This window comes from Canis lupus, chromosome 27, assembly GCF_003254725.2.
Source record: "Canis lupus dingo isolate Sandy chromosome 27, ASM325472v2, whole genome shotgun sequence".
Taxonomy (NCBI): Eukaryota; Metazoa; Chordata; class Mammalia; order Carnivora; family Canidae; genus Canis; species Canis lupus.
Genome location: NC_064269.1, coordinates 34,051,471 through 34,070,332, shown reverse-complemented (window position 1 = coordinate 34,070,332; position 18,862 = coordinate 34,051,471). Strand labels below are relative to the sequence as shown.

The 18,862-nt window shown below is 40.2% G+C and overlaps 1 protein-coding gene across 8 annotated transcripts in view; it reads left to right on the top strand.

The window, feature by feature from the left end:
- BORCS5 (BLOC-1 related complex subunit 5) overlaps window positions 1–18,862 on the top strand; it is a 110,214-nt gene that overhangs the window by 89,362 nt on the left and 1,990 nt on the right. For 5 of the 8 annotated variants that reach the window (XM_025455118.3, XM_025455117.3, XM_025455116.3 and 2 more), the window contains one exon: window positions 13,177–13,272. The exons of 2 other annotated variants lie outside the window; for them this stretch is intronic. In XM_025455118.3, coding sequence (XP_025310903.1) covers window positions 13,177–13,272 — 96 coding nt within the window. Of the gene's footprint in view, window positions 1–13,176; window positions 13,273–16,486; window positions 16,770–18,862 lie in introns of those variants that run through there. One more of the 8 variants, XM_025455122.3, reaches the window with a different exon arrangement.

Sequence of the window (18,862 nt, the reverse complement as noted above, 5' to 3'; positions counted from 1 at the left end):
TGTTAAATGAAGTAAGAATAGTATCCACCTCAGAAAGTTTTGGAGAGGGTTGAATGAGTTACTTGCCATGAAGCATTTAGGACCGTGTCTGCCATATGGTAAACATTATAGTGTTGGCTCTTTTCATTGTTTTTAATATAAATAATGACTAAGGAGAAAAGCCTAACCCTAATGCCATGAATTGGCCTATATGTAATTTCTTGATACCAGCAGCAGCCTGAATATTGGCTTGTTTTAAGCTCTACTCTCAATAACCCAAGTATGATAAAGAACTAAGTAGTGGCAAGACACAATTTTTTACCCACTCTGGTATCTCTCAAGCCCTGCATTTCTTTCATGCCACGGATATGTGATATGTGTGATTTTTTGTAGTTAATTGTTTATTCTGCTTTGTGAATAATAAACCAGTGCCTGGGAACGTGGATCATGAGAAATGTGAAACTGAATGGCAGTGAATGATTAGTCCTTGGCTTCTAGGCTGCGGATGTATCGCTCTTGTCATTTCAGTGTTTTTTCTGTGATATCTCATTATTTCTAGGTTCAAGTTGGCAGGCAGACACTTTCAGTTTTAGGTCATATCCAGCCATGGAAATATGGATTAACTGAAAATCGAAAGGAACATTCATCTTCCTAATGAGGGTGCCTTCCCCAGGGACAGGGTTTTTGGGAGGGGAGGGCAGGTGGCAAATACACAGTCCCAGGAAGTCATAGTTGAGACATTTGGAGCAGCTCTTGTCACTGACCTAGATCATGTTTCTGCCTCACTATAGTTGCTGTCAGTGAGTAAGTGTATTCCTAGATTGGAATACTTTCTTTCTTTTTTTTTTTTTTTTCTTAAAAGATTTTTTTATTCATGAGAGACACACAGAGAGAGAGAGAGAGAGGCAGAGACACAGGCAGAGGGAGAAGCAGACTCAATGCAGGGAGCCCGATGTAGGACTCGATCCCGGATCCCAGGATCACGACCTGAGCCAAAGGCAGACGCTCACCCACTGCGCCGCCCAGGTATCCCTGGAATACCCTCTTAAGTAAGATAAAACCACTAGATTTATTTTGTTCTAGTTATTGTGTGCTGGATCTAAGTCCTTGAGATTAAATTCGTACTATGATTCTGCTGGTCTGTGTTTTTCATTGTTGGATGTGTTGATAGCATGCTGTTTTAGCACAAACCAATATAAAGCATTCAGTGGAGATTCAGATGAATAGGTAAGAAAGTTTTAGTTCTGTGAAAGCCGTGGGATTACAAAGAGACGGTAAAGTTTTTCTGATTCAACCCTTTCATGACACAAATAAAGAAAACAAGGTCCCTGAGTTTCTTTGGGATTTACCCCAAATTTTTATTCTAGTTAAAATGATTAAGATATGGGGGTGCCTGGGTGGCTCAGTGAGTTAAATGTCTGCCTTTGCCGCAGGTCATGATCCCAGGGTCCTGGGATTGAGCCTTGTATTGCTTCTCCTTCTCCCGCTGCCACTTCCCCTGCTTGTGCTCTCTTGCTCTCTCTCAAATAAATAAATAAAATCTTTTTTTAAAAAATGAAATTATTAAAATATGATAGAAGATCGCCAGCCCTCTTTCCGACTTTACCATACTACTTATGTTCTACTTCTTTAGAATCTTTCATTTTTATTTTAGTTATTCCTTTTTCATGCAATAGACACTCAGCTGGTGTTTGAGGGAATGAGCTACCAGGCATGGGCTGGCACACAGAGCTGGGCAGGGATTTCTTTCGTTGACAGTACTAGAATGTTTAAGACCTAATTGGAGCCATTTTCCAAGTGTTTGACCTGACTTCCTGGACCATGCTTCCTCCCAGGGGGCTGTGGAAGATACTGGTCAAGGTTAAATGGATTGCTTACAGTGTTGCACAGAGAATCAGTGTCTGAAGTGGCATTAGCATTTATTGTGAGCTCCTTCAATTAAAAACTTGGTTCATGTGGACCATTGGCCAGGTGAGGCTGTTATTCTGTACAACCTTGAACTGAATCTCCTTTAAATTTCAGTCTTGTTAGATTCCTATTGCTGCTTTTTAAACCTACCCTCACACTGTTTTCTGTTTTTTTGACGTCAAATTATAAAATGGATTGGCAGTGTTTACTTAAAATTACAAATTTTGACAAGATCATTGTGATGTTAGGCTTCTGTTTGCTAACATACCAAGGGTATTTAAAAGAAATTTTTTTGTTTCCTTTCTGTTTTGCAAGTTTCTCTGTTGTAAATTTCAAGTTGAGACCTTAAAATATATTTATAGTTCTCCCCCATTCTTGTCCTTTGGGCAACCTTTCTTTTTGGTAAGAAATACAAATGGTCCCTTGGGTGGCAGGAAATGCAGATGGGGGATTGGGCTTATTCTGGTTTGTCTGGCTGTAAGGTATACCGTACAGTACTTCCTTGGGCCTGGCCCCACATTTCCTTTGCACCAGCACTGTCCTGCCAAAAGGCTGAAATCCTGGAAGAGGGCCCAATCTAGTTTATTACTTGCCTTTGGAAATGTGGGCTTGTATTTTTTGGCGAGGCAGGAGCAAAACCCAGTTATTTGACTGCTCGAAGATTTAACTCCATTCTAATTCTGGATACTGACATATGAGCATGTGTGAACAGCAGCCCTATTTCCCCCATAGTTTGCTTGCCCTAGAAATGCCCCTAGACACCTGGAGCTGCCAGATTTTCTAGTACTAGCCACATGTGCCAGGTACTAGAGCCCCTGTCCCTTTCCCTCCCGTAGGTCATTTCTAGTCTGTCAGAGTGGGCAATGGTAGAGGCCCCTTGTGCTACCCCTGGAATGCCAGAGTAATTGCAGTCTGTAAGCTAGAGAGTAAGCATCATTAAGGACATGTGGGGTGTAGAACTGGAAATAGAGCTGGGAAAAGCTATTGCCTGTCCTGTATCTCTTTTAGTGAAGAAAAACCAGGAATTTTATCAAATTTGAATGTTGCTCCAGTGCTTGGAACAATGCCTGGCACATAGTAGACATGTAATAAATGTTTGCTAGATAAAAGACTTAATATATTCTTCAATTATTTCAGTATCATGGTGCCTGAGAAACTTCTTTATTCTATTAAGGAAAATAAAGGTTTGAGAGTTGTTTTAGGTAGGGTAAGCTAGACTGCAGCTATAAATAGATGAAGAAATGTGTAATGGCTCAAATGCAACAGAAGCTTATTTCTTGCTCATGTTCAGGGTGGATGTTTCTGGATGTTAGTAGGTGAGTCTCCCCGCCTTGAGTTCAGGGATTTAGTCTCCTCCCATCTTGTGGCTCTGCCATACCCAACCAAAGACCACTTCTTGATGGCACCCACTTGGTAAAAGAGGAAAGGGAATGGAATAGCACAGATGGGAGATTCTGTGGACCAAACCCATAAGTGTCACCCATCATTGGCTGGAACTCAATCTCCTGGCTGCAGTTAACTCCAAAGGAGGCTGGGAAATATAGTCTATATGCATACCCAAGGCTGTATTACATCTTGAGCTACACTTTGAACACATGTGTCCTCTTTCAGCTGTTATTCCTAGATGGATCTGTAGCCCAAATTTGAGATGCAGAAGGGCAAATTTTCATGATAAATTTCACTTGATCTAAGTCCTGTCAATGAATACCAAGTTATACTATGAAAACGCTTAAGGTTTTCACATTAAGTGAAAAAAGCAGAATACAGCATTATGCAGTCAATATGACTTCAACTATGTTAAATATATTTAAAGAAAAAGATTCAAGGGAAACATGACAATTAGTTGTGGTTGCCCTTTAATGATGAGATGATTGGTGGTATTTGTTTTTAGCCTGCTTTATTCTATTTTCAACGTCTGACATATGTCTATCTCGAACATACATACTTTTTTCCCAACGTGGACTACCTCTGTTCTTTTTTTTCCCCTTCAAAATATATGAGTCTTATTAGGGTTCTGTCTCCCTGGCTGCAGAATTCTGACTCACTGAGATAAGAACATGCCTTTCAGGGATGCCTGAGTGGCTCAGCGGTTGAGCGCCTGCCTTCAGCCCGGGGCATGATCCTGGAGTCCCAGGATCAAGTTCCACATCCGGCTCCCTGCATGGAGCCTGCTTCTCTCTCTCTGCCTCGTGTCTTGCCTCTCTCTCTCTGTCTCTCATGAATAAATAAATAAAATCTTAAAAAAAAAAAAAAACCTGCCTTTCAGAAGTTTGTATGTGCCTTTACATGTCTACTTCATTTATGAACTCATTTAGCTCTGTGCCAGGCTCTGTTTTAGGTGTTGAGGATGTATCACTGAACAAAATAGAATTATTTCCTCATGTCTGGGGAAACAGACAATAAAGGTAAAAAAGTAAAACCTATAGCATGTAAGATAAGTACCAAGAATGAAAATATAAAGCAAGAAAAGGGATTTGAAATGTTAGTGGGATTGAAATTGTAGATTGTGTAGGCCAGGAAAACCTTTCAAGAAAAGAACTTTTAGGGGATCCCTGGGTGGCGCAGTGGTTTGGCGCCTGCCTTTGGCCCAGGGCGCGATCCTGGAGACCCGGAATCGAATCCCACGTCGGGCTCCCGGTGCATGGAGCCTGCTTCTCCCTCTGCCTGTGTCTCTGCCTCTCTCTCTCTCTCTCTCTCTCTGTGACTATCATAAATAAATAAATAAATAAATAAATAAATAAATAAATAAATAAATAAATAAATATTAAAAAAAGAACTTTTAAAATAAAGATCTGGCTAGTACTGAGTGAACTAGGAGACTGTTCCTCAAAATTCTGTCTATACCTAAAATTTATCAAGTTTTTTGACCAATGACAGATACACTGCCTAAGATTCTTGTCCTTATTAACAGTCTGCTCATTGTCATACTTATCTGGATGTTCTGAACTGGAGACTGACTTACTATCTCTGTTGTTAGTTGGGAGGACACTTGGAGATCCACATTTTTAAAATATTGCTAAGTCGTTCAGGTCTCAAGGATTCCCAAAAGATTTTCTAGGATGTGTTCCTAGAGCTTGAGGCAGCAGTTAACTTTTTTCTGCCCGTGTTGACAAACTATATTTTAAAGATTTATTTATTTTTGAGAGAGGGAGCACGAGCGCAAGCAGGGTTAGGGGCAGAGGGAGAGAGAGAGAGGCAGACTCCCTTCTGAGCACAGAACCAACATATGAGGCTCAGTCTTCCTCCTGACCCTGAGATCATGACCTGAGCTGAAATCAAGAATTGGATGCTTAACCGACTGAGCCACCCAGGCACCCCAACAGACTATATTTTAATATTGTAAGCCTTTAGATACCATCCTGGCATTACCCCACAGTTCATTCTGCACATGAGTGGAGAGCTTTCTACTTGTCTACAGTCATTTCAAACCATTACTAGGAACTGCTTACACAGAAAGTTAAGGGGGACAGCCCCCCTGCAGCCCAGAGCAAGTGGGATAATGAATGTGAAGGTACTCTGCAGGACTACAGGGAGCTGTGTAAATGAAAGGATTATTTTAGGGAGTAAAAGACAATTATCTCAGATGCAGCAGGACCAGGAGGAAGTGATGTGGCTGTGTATGAGTATTAGTGGCACAGAGTGTAGTTTTAAGAATGGCCTCACCCCACCCCTGAGGCCCCTCAGCCATGCTCTCTTCATCCTTGCTGAGACCCAGAGTCTCTCTGAGCACTCCCTCATCTGCCTTTCCATCGTGTAGTAGTCCCAGTCGTATCCTCCCACATCCACCATGTTCACGTTGCTCTCTGGTCTCCACTGCCACTCTGTGTGTCCTCCCATCTTCCCTCCTGGGGGATCCAGCAATCCTGTCAGTCTATGCCAACAGCCTGTGCAGGAAGCATTCCTGGTTTCCTGGGGAGAAGAGATCCCCTGCCTCACTTCTCCCCCATGCTCAGGAGGTGTTTGCTGGGTGAATGTGTGTATTGGTCTGAGTTGTCACCCCAGCCTTCTGCATGGGTAACGCTGGGGGCCTCCTATGGGTCCCACGAGGTCATCCAGCATAGTGCTTGGGAGCGTGCACACTGGCATCAGCTGAGATACACCAAATTATTATATCTTAGTATTCTTGCATTCTTTCTTCACATGCAGAGTAGAGAATTTTGATGGTAAAATATTTACCTCCATACCACCTCTAAGATCTGTTTTCTACTCTGAATCAGAAGAGGGATTGTGTTGTCAGTTGGGGTACATAAATGGAAGTATAGGGCACATGACCCAGTTTGACATTGTTTTAGTCACTGTAGCTCAGCTTTTAAATATTCAATGTGTCATTTAGGTCCATACAAGACTTACTTTTATTTCCCTTTAGTCCTGGAAGAGGAGTCCAGTTTAGTGACGTGGCTCCCAGATTTTCTTCACCATCCACCTGCTCCATCTACCAGCACAGCTTCTCCAGATTCTCTCTCAACATAGTAGTAATAGTAATAATAATAAAGCTGTCACTTTTTACATGTTGACCGTGTGCCAGGTGTGGAATAGGTATTTTACATGCACTGTCATCTACATTGGACAGAAAAAGAAACTGACACTCAAAGACCTGAAAGTTAAACCATTCAGGGTTACCCAGTTGTGAAATGATAGAGCTGGGACTCCCAGATCTAAGACCCATGTTTTTTCTGCTGTTCTTTCTTTCTCTTCCATTCTTTATCCCAATGCTTTTACTTCCCACCTCCTCTTGTTTGTGTGCAGTGCTCACATGCTTTCCCTGACACAGCGTTCCTTTACAATATTCCCTTCATAATTTCATGCTATACTTTGTATTTCAAAAGCAATCCTGACAGGATGCAGCCACACTTAAAAAAAAAATCACCCTGAAGATCCCACATTTACACATTTAAAATGCCAACTCTGCCTTCATTGACGCTAACTTTCCACACTCTCCGCTGATCACTTTTTTGAGAAGAGAGCCTTTTACCAGTATCTTGCGGGACTGGTAATAGAGTGGACAGGGAGAGGAGCAGGTGGGGAAGCCAAAGAGGAGACCTATGCTTGAGGGGTTTGAGGCTCCCCCCACTCTCCCTCTAGGACTGACTGCAGCAGCTCTATCTAGAGAGGAAGCAGAACAGAGACTTCTCAAGGCAGATCGTGTCTGCTCTGAGCTACTATCTTGTTTAATGTACAGGGAAGACTCTCCCAAGGGGAGGGAGAACTGGGATTTCTGCCCCAAACTTTTCTTTTTACCCTGATCATTTTCTTTCTTTGCTCCCTTTCAGAGACTCACTAGCCCTTTTCTGAGGGATATGGAGGGAGGAAGTCATGGCCCAACTTTCATTTATTTAGCATTGGGAACTGCTTAAAGGTCTTGAGAGTTTTCTCCTATCTTCCCTCCCAGACCTAATACAGAGGGTAGGAAGGTGGTCAGGGAAGTTGGGCAAGTCATAAAATGAGTATTGGAACAAAGTGATGCAATTCAAATTCCTGAGATCCTGGTATGTCTTAATTCTCTTGGAGACCCAAATAAAATGTGCTGCTTTTAGGAGACGTTTAGATACATTGTTTGAAAAAAGGAAACAGGGTCACTTCAAAATGTCCATTATGTGGCAATCAATGCCATTCAGCCTGTGTTGTAATTAATGAAAACATTGGTGACAGTCTGCCCATTGTTTGTTCCTTTCGCAACAGGAAATGGCAGACTAATAAGGACCCGGGGAAGGTTTACGTAATTCCAGAAGGAAGTAGAAAATGTGCACAATTTTGACTGATAACCTCCTAATTGCAGACATAAGCCCACCTGAGCAGGTTCCTATTCCTAATGGAGTAGAGATGTTTGATTTGACTTTGACATCCATTAACAACAGATTTTTTTTTTTTTTTTTTTTTTTTTTTGGACAGAAATGGTGACTTGAAAAACTTTAGGTAATAGTTTTTACACAGTTTAACTCACTTGACAAGGTAGAACTAACTGTGGAAAAAGAAATGTCACTGGCCAACTTTCGTTCCTGAGATGGTTGGCAGTGACCGGGAGATGTGGAACCTGGCCCTGGCCCTGGCCATACCAGCCAAGTGGGCTCGCGCAAAGCTGCTTGAGCTCTCTGGAGTAGTCTTTGTCTGTAACGGACCCTTTCAGCTAGCTCCAGCATTCTGTGTTAAAGCCCCTTGGTGATGTCAAGGATTATGAAATGCTTGTACAAGGGACATGTCACTGTCCAAAGTGTGCAAACAGACTTTGCCAGTGAAAATGTCATTTCAGTTTATCTGCTGACAAATTTATTCCCTCTGGTCTCCTCTCAGTTTTTGTTTTGTAGATATCCAGGCTATATCTGGCAATTTGTTATTTTGGTTATTAAAAAAAAATAAATCTTGGTAGTTAAAGTAGAAACAAAAGTGTGTTCTTTCACACCACTTGAAAGCTATCCACGATTACTATTTCAGTTCATCCATTAAGGATTTCAAAAAAAATATTGAAGACATTGTTCAGCATGGTATGTATTTAACTGAAATGAATTGATATTCAAATTAATTAGCTCTGTGGAAAAGATAGGGGAAGATTAGGTGGAGAAGCATGGGTTTGAATTCTGGCTTCACTGCTAGTACTGGCTCTGTGACCCTAGGCACATTTTGTGATCTCTGTGTCTCCAGTTCCACATCTCTAGTAAGAGAGTAACATTTTCCCTATAGGACTTTTATGAGGAACAAAGATGTGTGTGTGGTACATAGAACAATGCCTAACATTTAATAGATACTCAAGGGATAATAGTTGGAATAGTAGTTTATTTTTTCAAATAAAACGTTATTTTATTACATTAATTAAAACAACTGGGAATAACTGAATATTTGGCCTACCTAATCATCCTAATATGCACATATATTACAGAAAGTCCCACTAGCATGGATTTCAGGTTTTGGTTTTGATAGATCATGTAGATTGAGATTTGCCAGAGAGGAACTTCCATTCTTGTTTGATTTACAGACCAAAGGTATGATATGAGATAAATGGCAAATGTGTACTTTTATAAGCTGTTGCAAACTGTTGTCTTTGGAAACAGGATTACTTCAAAGTGTCCAATTTGTGGTAATTGGTGTCATTTAGCCCATGGTATAATTAATGAAAACATCTTTCCATTGTGTGTCCATTATGCAAGAGAGAGGCATCCTAGAGAAGATTGCCTCAGGGAGGTCTCAAATCCTCTGTAGGAATGATGATCTGGAGGAGGGTGAGAAACTCAAGAAAATACGGAGTAGACCCAGAAAAGTTTTTGTCGCAGCCTAGCACACACGAACTTTCATAATCTGTGAATCCCCAGTGGAGATCAAGCAGTAAAGATGCGGTAGGGATATAGAAGATAGAGGCTTGGTCAGAACATGCCAAACTGGTGGCAAGGGGCACTCAACTCTCTGAAGTGGAGACTACTAAACATGTGAGGCAAAGACAAATTCAGATGATAACTGATGTGTGAAAGCTAGAGCAACTAACCCTAAGAACCAGGTTCTGAGAGTAGATGAAAGATCTTAAGAAGAAGGTGCCTCTGCTGTTGAAGGAATGCAAGCTGGTGCAGCCACTCTGAAAAACAGTATGGAGGTTCCTCAAGAAGTTAAAAATAGAATTATGCTATGATATAGCAATTGCACTACTAGGTTATTTACCAAAGAATATAAAAATTCTAATTCAGAGGGATCCATGCATCCCTATGTTTATAGGAGCATTATCAATAATAGGCATTAAATTATGGAAAGAACCCAAGTGTCCATCACCTGATGAATGGGTAAAGAATATGTGGTGTGTGTATGTATATATAATGGAATATTACTGAGCCATAAAAAAGAAATCTTGCCACTTGTGACAACATTTAGATGGAGCTAGAGTATTAAGCTAAGTGAAATAAGTCAGAGAAAGACTAATACCATATGATTTCATTCACATGTGGAATTAAAAAAAAAAAACAAAAAACAAAATAAATGAGTTGGGGGTGGGGAGAGAAAGGCAAACCAAGAAACAGACTCTTAACTCTAGAGAACAAACTGATGGTTACCAGAGGGGGCATGGGAGGAGGATGAACTAATCGGATGATGGGAGTTAAGGAGTGCACTTGTCCAGATGAGCACCAGGTGTTGTATGTAAGTGCTGATCACTATATTGTACACCTGAAACTAATACAACACTGTATGTTAACTTATTTAAATAAAAACTTGAATTTAAATTTTATTTAAATGTTTAAAAAGAAGAAGGTGCCTCCAGTCAGGAGCAAGATTAAGAATGCGACCATTAAGGGGTCAGTTTAAGAACAAGCAAGGAAGGTTCTGGGAGTTTGCTGAGAACTTGATTTAAAGGTACCTCTCACCCTTTTATAGTGATATCGTTCAGTGGTTTTTAGTATACTCACAAAGTTGTTCATCTAACACCCTGTAATTTCAGAATATTCCCATCACCCTAAAAAGAAACCCCATATAAGTTAGCAGTCACCCCCAAACCTCTATTTCCTGGCAACTGCTAATCTACTTTCTGTCTTTCTGGATTGCATGTTCTAGGCATTTCATTTACATGGAATCATATAACATGTGGCCTTTTGTGTGTAGCTTCTTTCACTTAGCATGATGTTTTCAAGGCTCATTGCATTTGTAGCTCAGATCAGTATTGTGTGCCCTTTTTATGGCTCAATAATATTCCATTGTAGGGATATACATTTTGTTTATCCATGCATCCATTAATGGACATTTGGGGTGTTTGTGCTTTTTATCTATCATGAGTAATATTGCCATGAACATTTGTGTGCAAGTTTTTGCATGAACCTATGTTTTTGTTCTCTTGGGCATATACCTAGGAGTAAAATTGCTGAATTAAATGGCACTTCCAGGGGATCCCCAGGTGGCTCAGTGGTTTGGAGCCTGCCTTCGGCCCAGGATGTGATCCTGGAGTCCCGGGATCAAATCCCACATCAGGCTCCCTGCATGGAGCCTGCTTCTCCCTCTGCCTGTGTCTCTGCCTCTCTCTATGTGTGTCTCTCATGAATAAATAAATAAAATCTTAAAAAAGAGAAAAAAATAAATGGTACTTCTAAATTTAACTTTTTGGGAAACTGCCAAACTGTTTTTGAAGCACTATACCATTTTCTGTGACCACTAGCAGTGCACGAGGATTTTCGTTTCTCCACGTCCTCACTACTGTCTGCCATTTTATTTTAGCCATCCTAGTAAGTGTAAATAGTATCTCCTTATGGTTTTGATTTCCAGTTCCCTGATGACTAATGATGGGGAACATCTTTTCATGTACTTATTGTCCATTTGTATATCTTCTTTGGAGAAACGAATTTGCAACAGCAGATTTTGCCCTAGGGACAGTACTAATTTATACAGCTATGAGAATGCTCTCCAATGAGAGGAATTGGTAGTTCTGACTTTTAGAATATGGAAGAGGGTGAAGCTTTATGTAAAACACTGAAGCATTTCCGAAGACGGATGTCTGTCCAAAGGAAGAACAAAGCTGGGGCTGGATTTGGAATGTGGGAAGAGACCAAGACGGCCCTTAGCCCTGTGTGGCCTCTGCTTCCCACCCCCATGTTCTGTAATTGACCTCCTTGGGAAACAGAAACTTAAATGTAGAATAAGTTCTAAAAGAAAGCGAACTATTTATTGAGACCAAATAAAAATTGACATTGAGACTTACGTTAACTGAGAGACATTATCACATTAAAAGCTAAACAGTACTTTTAAAGGGTGGGAAAGATGCGTGACTTTTTTTTTAAATATAGTTTTAATTGAGTTCTTAAGCAGTCTCTTTTAACATTTTTTAAAAAACTTAAGTCACTAAGAGATAGGAAAAGCAAGAGTCTATTGATCATATAAACTTGAGTTTTGTTAACTGTGGTACACAATTTCCCCATTCATTTTTCTTTTGACCTGTGAATAAGTAAACTACTTTTGACCATCTTGTACATATCTACAATTAAGATTTTAGAATTTAGAAGATGTACCGTATCTTTGTGAAGCTCTTACTGTATTATACATCAAACTTAAAACTATAGGCCTTTGTAGTATGTGCCACTACTTTGAAAAGATTATCATTACTTTGAAAAGGAAATTACATCAAGCATTTAGATATCTTACATAGGATGACCCACCTTGTGCCAACCCAGCATCAAAGCTTATTTTATCAGAAAAAATTTTTTTAAAGATTTCATTTTTAAGCATTCTCTATACCCATTGTGAGGCTTGAACCTACAACCCAAGATCAAGAGTTGCACAGTCTACCAACTGAGCCAGCCAAGAGCACCCCTATCTTATGTAACAAAATTTTTTTGAAGGAATGGACTCCTGTTGGAGAAGATACTATTTATTAAAGCTCTTCTGCTTGCTTTCAAAATATTTTTTGAAAAAATATATATGCATGCATATATACCTATATATTTTTATCATTTTATTTTATCACAGACATTGGTAGGAGTTACTCATTCTCATGGCTGAACATATAAATCAAAAACACATGGAAAGACTTGTAGGTGAATAATGATTTTAGTTATTATGTGGTGTGAAATGTTTGTGTCAGGAAACTACGAGATGAGTAATGTGGCTCCGTTGTAAGATTTTTCAGTAGCAGAAGTTTAAAACAAAAAACATGTCAGCAAAAAACACAATGGTAAATTGTCATCTGAGTGATTGTGTAAGCCTTGGAGATAGTTAATGTAATAGAGATGAGACATAACAATAAGCTCTCCCGCCTTTACAACAAAGATACATTGTGTCAATTTGAATGCCTCAAAATGTCATTTTTTCCCCTGCACTTTACTGAATTTCTTACCTTGTTTTTCCATTCGTCATGTCAAAGGAGTTTTAAGACCTAGTTTCTATTTCAGTTCACATATATGTTATAATTTATGGCGCTCTGTTTTTCTAGGGGCTATTATAGGCCTTCTGTACATGTTATCTCGTTACTCCTCACATCAGCCTTCTGAAATTGGTACTGTCATTATGCCTAATTTAAGGGTGAAGAAGCTGAGGCTCGAAAGAGGGTAAGTGACTGGTTCAAATTCACAAAGGTAGGGGTGGCTGACTGGCTTAGTTAGTAGAGCCTGTGACCCTTGCTCCTCGGGGTCATGAATTCAGGCCCCACATTGAGCATGGAGGTTACTTTAAAAAAAAAAAAAAAAAAGGGAAGGTAATCAGTCCTATGCAGAACCAAAATTTTAACCCAGTTCTGACACCACTGCCTTCCTCTGCAAGGTATATATAGCTGATTGTAAATCTAGAACGATTACCCAGCCTCATGTTAATTTTTTGTTTGTTGTATTGCTTCCATAGAAGCCTGCTCCTCTCAGAGTGACTCTCACTTTGAGCTTAGGAATGCCTTCAGATGTCTACACATCATTTGGAGGGTCTGAACAGTTCACACCTGAGGTAAAAGCTCTGGCTAAACCTTTGGGAAGTGAACTATTGAGAATTTAAGCTGATGGGTCTCAAAGTAATGGAGTCCTTTTCTGCCATTCCAGCTCATTCAAGATGGGAGTTTCCATGAAATAAGTCTCCCCGAGGTTCAGTGTGCAACATCATAATAGCCACTTCTCATTTGGCAGCAGTAACTATCTAAAGACAAGGGATGAAGATTTAGGTTAATATGGTTATGAGCTAGAAGCCTCCAGAGTGATTTGAGAACTGTAGAATTATTTTCCTACCACACTATGTCAGAGCTTCAGGAAGGGAGTTCTATTGAGACAACTGTTTACTTAACACCTAGCTACTCTTTTTTTTCTTTCCTTTTTTTTTTCCTTAAGATTTTAAGTAATCTCTGGACTCAGTGTGGGACTTGAACTCATAACCCTGAGATTAAGAGTCACATGCTTGACCAACTGAGTCAGCTAGGTGCCTTTTTTTTCTCCTGATCTGTAGTCCAGTTTACTTAATAGTGCCCATAGGTGCAATCTTCAGAAAAGTTTTACTCGTACGCTCTTTGAATTCTTTGTCCCAAGAGGGTCAGATTCCATTTCCAGATGATCTCCTGGAGGGTTCTTCACCAGCTCCCTCTCCCCCTACCTTTCTTTTTAATAAACTCAGTTGATGTTCAACTGATCAGTTGGAGGCTTACTTTCCTGGACTTAATTCTCCTTTTAAAGATCTTAAAAGCTGATTTCTTTTACTTAGAAATTCAGTTAGTGCTTTAGTGAGACAAAAGCCCCTGAGCAATACTCTTCAAAGGATCCCAAATTTGGATTTTTTTTTCAAAGATTTATTTATTTTTTGTTTGAGAGAGGGAGAGTATGTACATGAGCAGGGGGAGGGGCAGAGGGAGAAAGACTCCCTGCTGAATGTAGAGCCCAATGCTGGGCTCAACACTGGGCTCGATCTCATGACCCTGAGATCATTACCTGAGCCAAAATCACTAGTCGGACACTCAAATGACTGAGCCATCCAAGTGTCCCTGGAGTTTTTCCTCAATACTGGGTTGTAAGAGTTCTTTACATATTCTAGATATGTCTATTATCAGATATATATATTATAAATATTTTCTTGTAGTCTCTGGCTTGTGTTTTTTCTTAGTGATGTCTTTCTAAAAATTTTTTTTAAATTTTGATGAAGATCAATTTAACCCCTTTTTTCTTTTATGATTATATGTTCTCTGGACCTATCCAAGAAATCTTTGCCTACCCCAAGATAGCAAAGGTTTTTCTCCTGTTTTCTTTTTAGAAGTTTTATAGTTTTAGCTATTATGTTTAGGTCTGTGATCCATTTCATGTTAATTTTTGTATATGAGGTAAAGCGTAGGGGTCCAGATTTATTTTTTTTCCCCATATGGATATCTAGTTCTTCTAACACAAATTATTGAAAAACTTTATTTTCCCCACTGAACTGCCTTGGAAATATTGTAAAAAAAATCAAGTAACTATATTATGCTTAGATCTATTTCTGTACTCTCTGTCAGTTTCATTGATCTATAGGTCTGTTTCTATGCTAATATCACACTGTTCTGATTATTATGCTTTATACTGTCTTGAAATCAAGTACTACAAGTCTTCAAACTTTGGGGTTTTTTTGTTTGTTTTATTTTGTGTTGTTTCCCAAAATTCTTTTGGTCATTTTGTGTACTTGGGATCAGCTTATCAAATTCCTGGAAAAAATTCCTTCTAGGGATCCCTGGGTGGCGCAGCGGTTTGGCGCCTGCCTTTGGCCCAGGGCGCGATCCTGGAGACCTGGGATCGAATCCCACATCGGGCTCCTGGTGCATGGAGCCTGCTTCTCCCTCTGCCTGTGTCTCTGCCTCTCTCTCTCTCTGTGACTATCATAAATAAATAAAAAATTTAAAAAAAAATTCCTTCTAGAATTTTGATTCAGGTTGCAGTTGACTCTAAAGATCAATTTGGCAAGAATGACATCTTAATAATATTGAATCTTGCATTCCACGAACATGGTATACTTACCCATTTTTTGAGATTACCTTTAATTTTTCACAGAAGAGTTTTGTATTATCAGTGTACACGTCTTATGGATATTTTGTTGAATTTTTCCCTAAGTAATTGTTGGATGCAATTGTAAGTAGTATTCTTAAATTTTATTGTCCAGTTGTTTGTTGCAAGTATATAGAAATACAATTGATTTTTGTATATTAGCCATGTATCTTGAAACATTACAGATAAACTCATTTGTTAGTTTTATTAGTTTTTGGTGATTTTTCTAAGTACACTGTCCTGTCATCTACAGATGAAGACCCTTTTATGTATTCCTCTCTAGTTCCTGTGCCTTTTATTGATTTATTGCACTAAGATTTCTAGGATAGTGTTTTTTTTTTATTTTATTCTTATTTTTATTTATTTATGATAGTCACAGAGAGAGAGAGAGAGAGAGAGAGGCAGAGACACAGGCAGAGGGAGAAGCAGGCTCCATGTACCGGGAGCCCGATGTGGGATTCGATCCTGGGTCTCCAGGATCACGCCCTGGGCCAAAGGCAGGCGCCAAACCGCTGCGCCACCCAGGGATCCCTAGGATAGTGTTGAGTAGAAGTGATGAGAGTGAAAAACCTTGCCTTGTTCCTTATTAGAGAAGTATCTTTTACTACTGTGATGTTAGCTGTAGGTTTTTCATAAGTGCCCTTTATCAGGTTGAGGAAGTTTCCTTCTGTTCCAAGTTTTCAAAATTTTTCATAATTGAATTTGTCAAATGTTTTTCTGCATCTACTGAGATGATTACATAACTTCTAACCCTTACTCTGTTGAAATGGCAAATTATTTTTTTTCAGATGCTGAAAAAGCTTGCATCCTCACTTGGTTATGCTGTATTTTCCTTTTTATATATTACTGGGTTTGATTTGCTAATATTTTAGATCTGTTTTTTGGCAGTGGACTGCCCAGATGGGCAAATAGGCTATACTGTCCAATTAAGGTATTTCAAACAAGTTTGAGCACATTCTATAGATAACTAATATCTTAATAAAGCCTACAGTTACACCCACAAATAATTTCACCTTCTTTTTCGCTTGTCCTTTGAGATGTACCAACATCAGAGACAGTATATGCCTGTGTAGAGTAACATTTGGGGTCATTCATTTCTCTCAGTATTCAGCTAATGTAATGCCAAAATTACAGCGGCATATACAGAATGGAAATTTCTTCTTCTCTCCCAGGCATGGTACTACTCTCATCCACAGAAGTCCTCAAAGACCTAGACTACTTCTAGCTCACTTCTCTACCAGCCCTAGGATGTGACCTTACTTATTCCTGTGGTCTAAGAGGGCTGTGTCTGCATTCCAGCAGGATCAGAGAGAGGGAAGGGATGAAGAAGGAGCAGAGAGTGTGTGCCAGCTGAGTCTTCAAGAAGATACCCAGAAGCTGCCATGAGAGACTTCCACATATGCGTACCACTGACTAGAACCGAGTCATGTGGTCAGAGCAAGGCGTGGGTTTTGAGGCAAGAGTTGTGGAAAATAAACAGTCATTTTCTATTGGAAAAAATCTAATAGTTTTTTCACTTAAATGGTTCTCTGAAAGTCCCTGAAACAAAGCTCTTTGCAACATTTCCCTTTCTGGGCCTGAGTTTTCTGGAATTGCAAAGCTATGTAAAGACAGTGGAAAACAAAAGTCATGTCAACATACACAATAAGCTGTGTGGAGTTCAAATAGTGTGGTTCTCAATATCTATGCCCTCAGGACCTTGCATATGATATGGCACATAGTAGCACTTAATATCTGTCTGTTGACTATATTATATGTTTCCTTATTAGAATCTTTGTGCCAAAAATAGAACCAGTAAAGGTGAATAAGGATATATTCCAGATTGTCAAAATGGTAGATTCAGAATTGCATTAGATACTGACTTACTGCCTTAAAGTCTGTTCAGATGTGCTGGAGTAAGTCTACACACATGGCTTCACACGAAGGCATATGGGTACACACAAAGGTAGGCTTTAGGGATCAGCAGCAGTGTTGCCTCAAGAAAGAAAGAAGGGCTCTGGGGTACCTGAGTGGCTCAGTGGTTGAGCATCTGCCTTTGGCTCAGGTTGTGATCCCGGGGTCCTGGGATCGAGTTCTGCTTCTCCCTCTGCCTATGTCTCTGCCTGTCTCTCTGTGCGTCTCATGAATAAAATAAATGAAATCTTAAAAAAAAAAAAAAAAAAGTAGGGGGGGGGAGTAAAGGGCAGGGACATGAGAAAGAGGCATCACCAGTTTTATTACACTCTCCCAGCTAAAGTCTTACTTGCACCAATGTGACGCTTTCCTTGCAGCAGTCAGAAAGGAGGAGGAAGGATTTGAAAGACATTAATGTTTCCATCACATGATTCAATGTTCTTTGATGTCATGCCATGCATCAAGTAATATCTCATGCCCAACTATTGGTACACTCTCTTGCTTAGGGAATACTGATGAAAGGAAGATGCTTGACTGAGGAGGTCTGGGTTCAGGTTTTGGTTCTGTCACTGTGAGACCTAGCAGGTCACTCTGCTTCAGGTTTCCTCTTCTGTGGTTTTTTTCCTCCATGGACTGTCATGGAATTGACTCTTGAGAGACATACTTAGCTGTCAGCGTGTATGAACAGCATGCTTGAATTATGTGTGGCCACCTAGGCACTAAACATGACATGGCTTTGGACAAAAGCTCTGAATACATCAAACATGGGCCCCAGTCGGATGTGGAAATCTGTGGGCAGGTGTAGGTCATTTGAACAAATGCCACTGTCTGATCTATTATAAATCGGGGGGTGGGGGGTGGGGTGGGCAGAAGTGGTTGATTGCCGAGGGCCTAAGACATAATAAGTTAGAGTCTTGGAGGCCATTTCAGATAAACTTCACAGGTGTTTGTCTAGTCTAGTAGAGTTGGGTGTGGGGAGAACGAGGACGCCCCCACCAAGTGAGATGTGGTGACTCAAGATGGTTCCAAATGCTGGAGCAGGCAGTCAATGAGTTCTGCTGGTTCTTAGGAGGAGCTCCCACGTCATCCACTGTCTTTTGGAAGGTGAAGTGTTTCTAGGTGCTGGATTGAATTACCATCCTGAAAAGGCCCGGTGGTTGACTCTTAGGAACGCTATAATCTACTGGCCCACTGCCTTCAAAGTGCTGAACAGGGCTGCAGAGAACCATCTGAAGGTAGAAATTGTTTCCACGGTATTGGGAGGTGGTTGTTTCCCTCCCTCCCACATCTCCCGCTTGCTGTTTTTTTTTGTCCCCTGAGCATTTCAAAACAAGTGAGGAAAGAACCAACATAGAAAAAAAACACATTGAGTTCTTCTAACACCTCCCTTACCATTCACCTCTCCACGGCACCCTCCCCTCCCCCCGCCAACAAACACAGTATAAAAATAGAACTGGTTATTTTTTTCTTGGGACTGGCTTTGGCTTCCTCGTGTTGGTTTGGTTTGGTTCTGTTTTGTTTTGTTTTGTTTTTTAGAGAAAGGGGAGGGGCAGAGCGAGAGGAGGAGAGAGAATCTCTAGCAGGCTCCACACCCAGCACAGAGCCCAACTCAGGGCTCAATCTCATGACCCTGCGATCATGATCTGAGCCAAAGC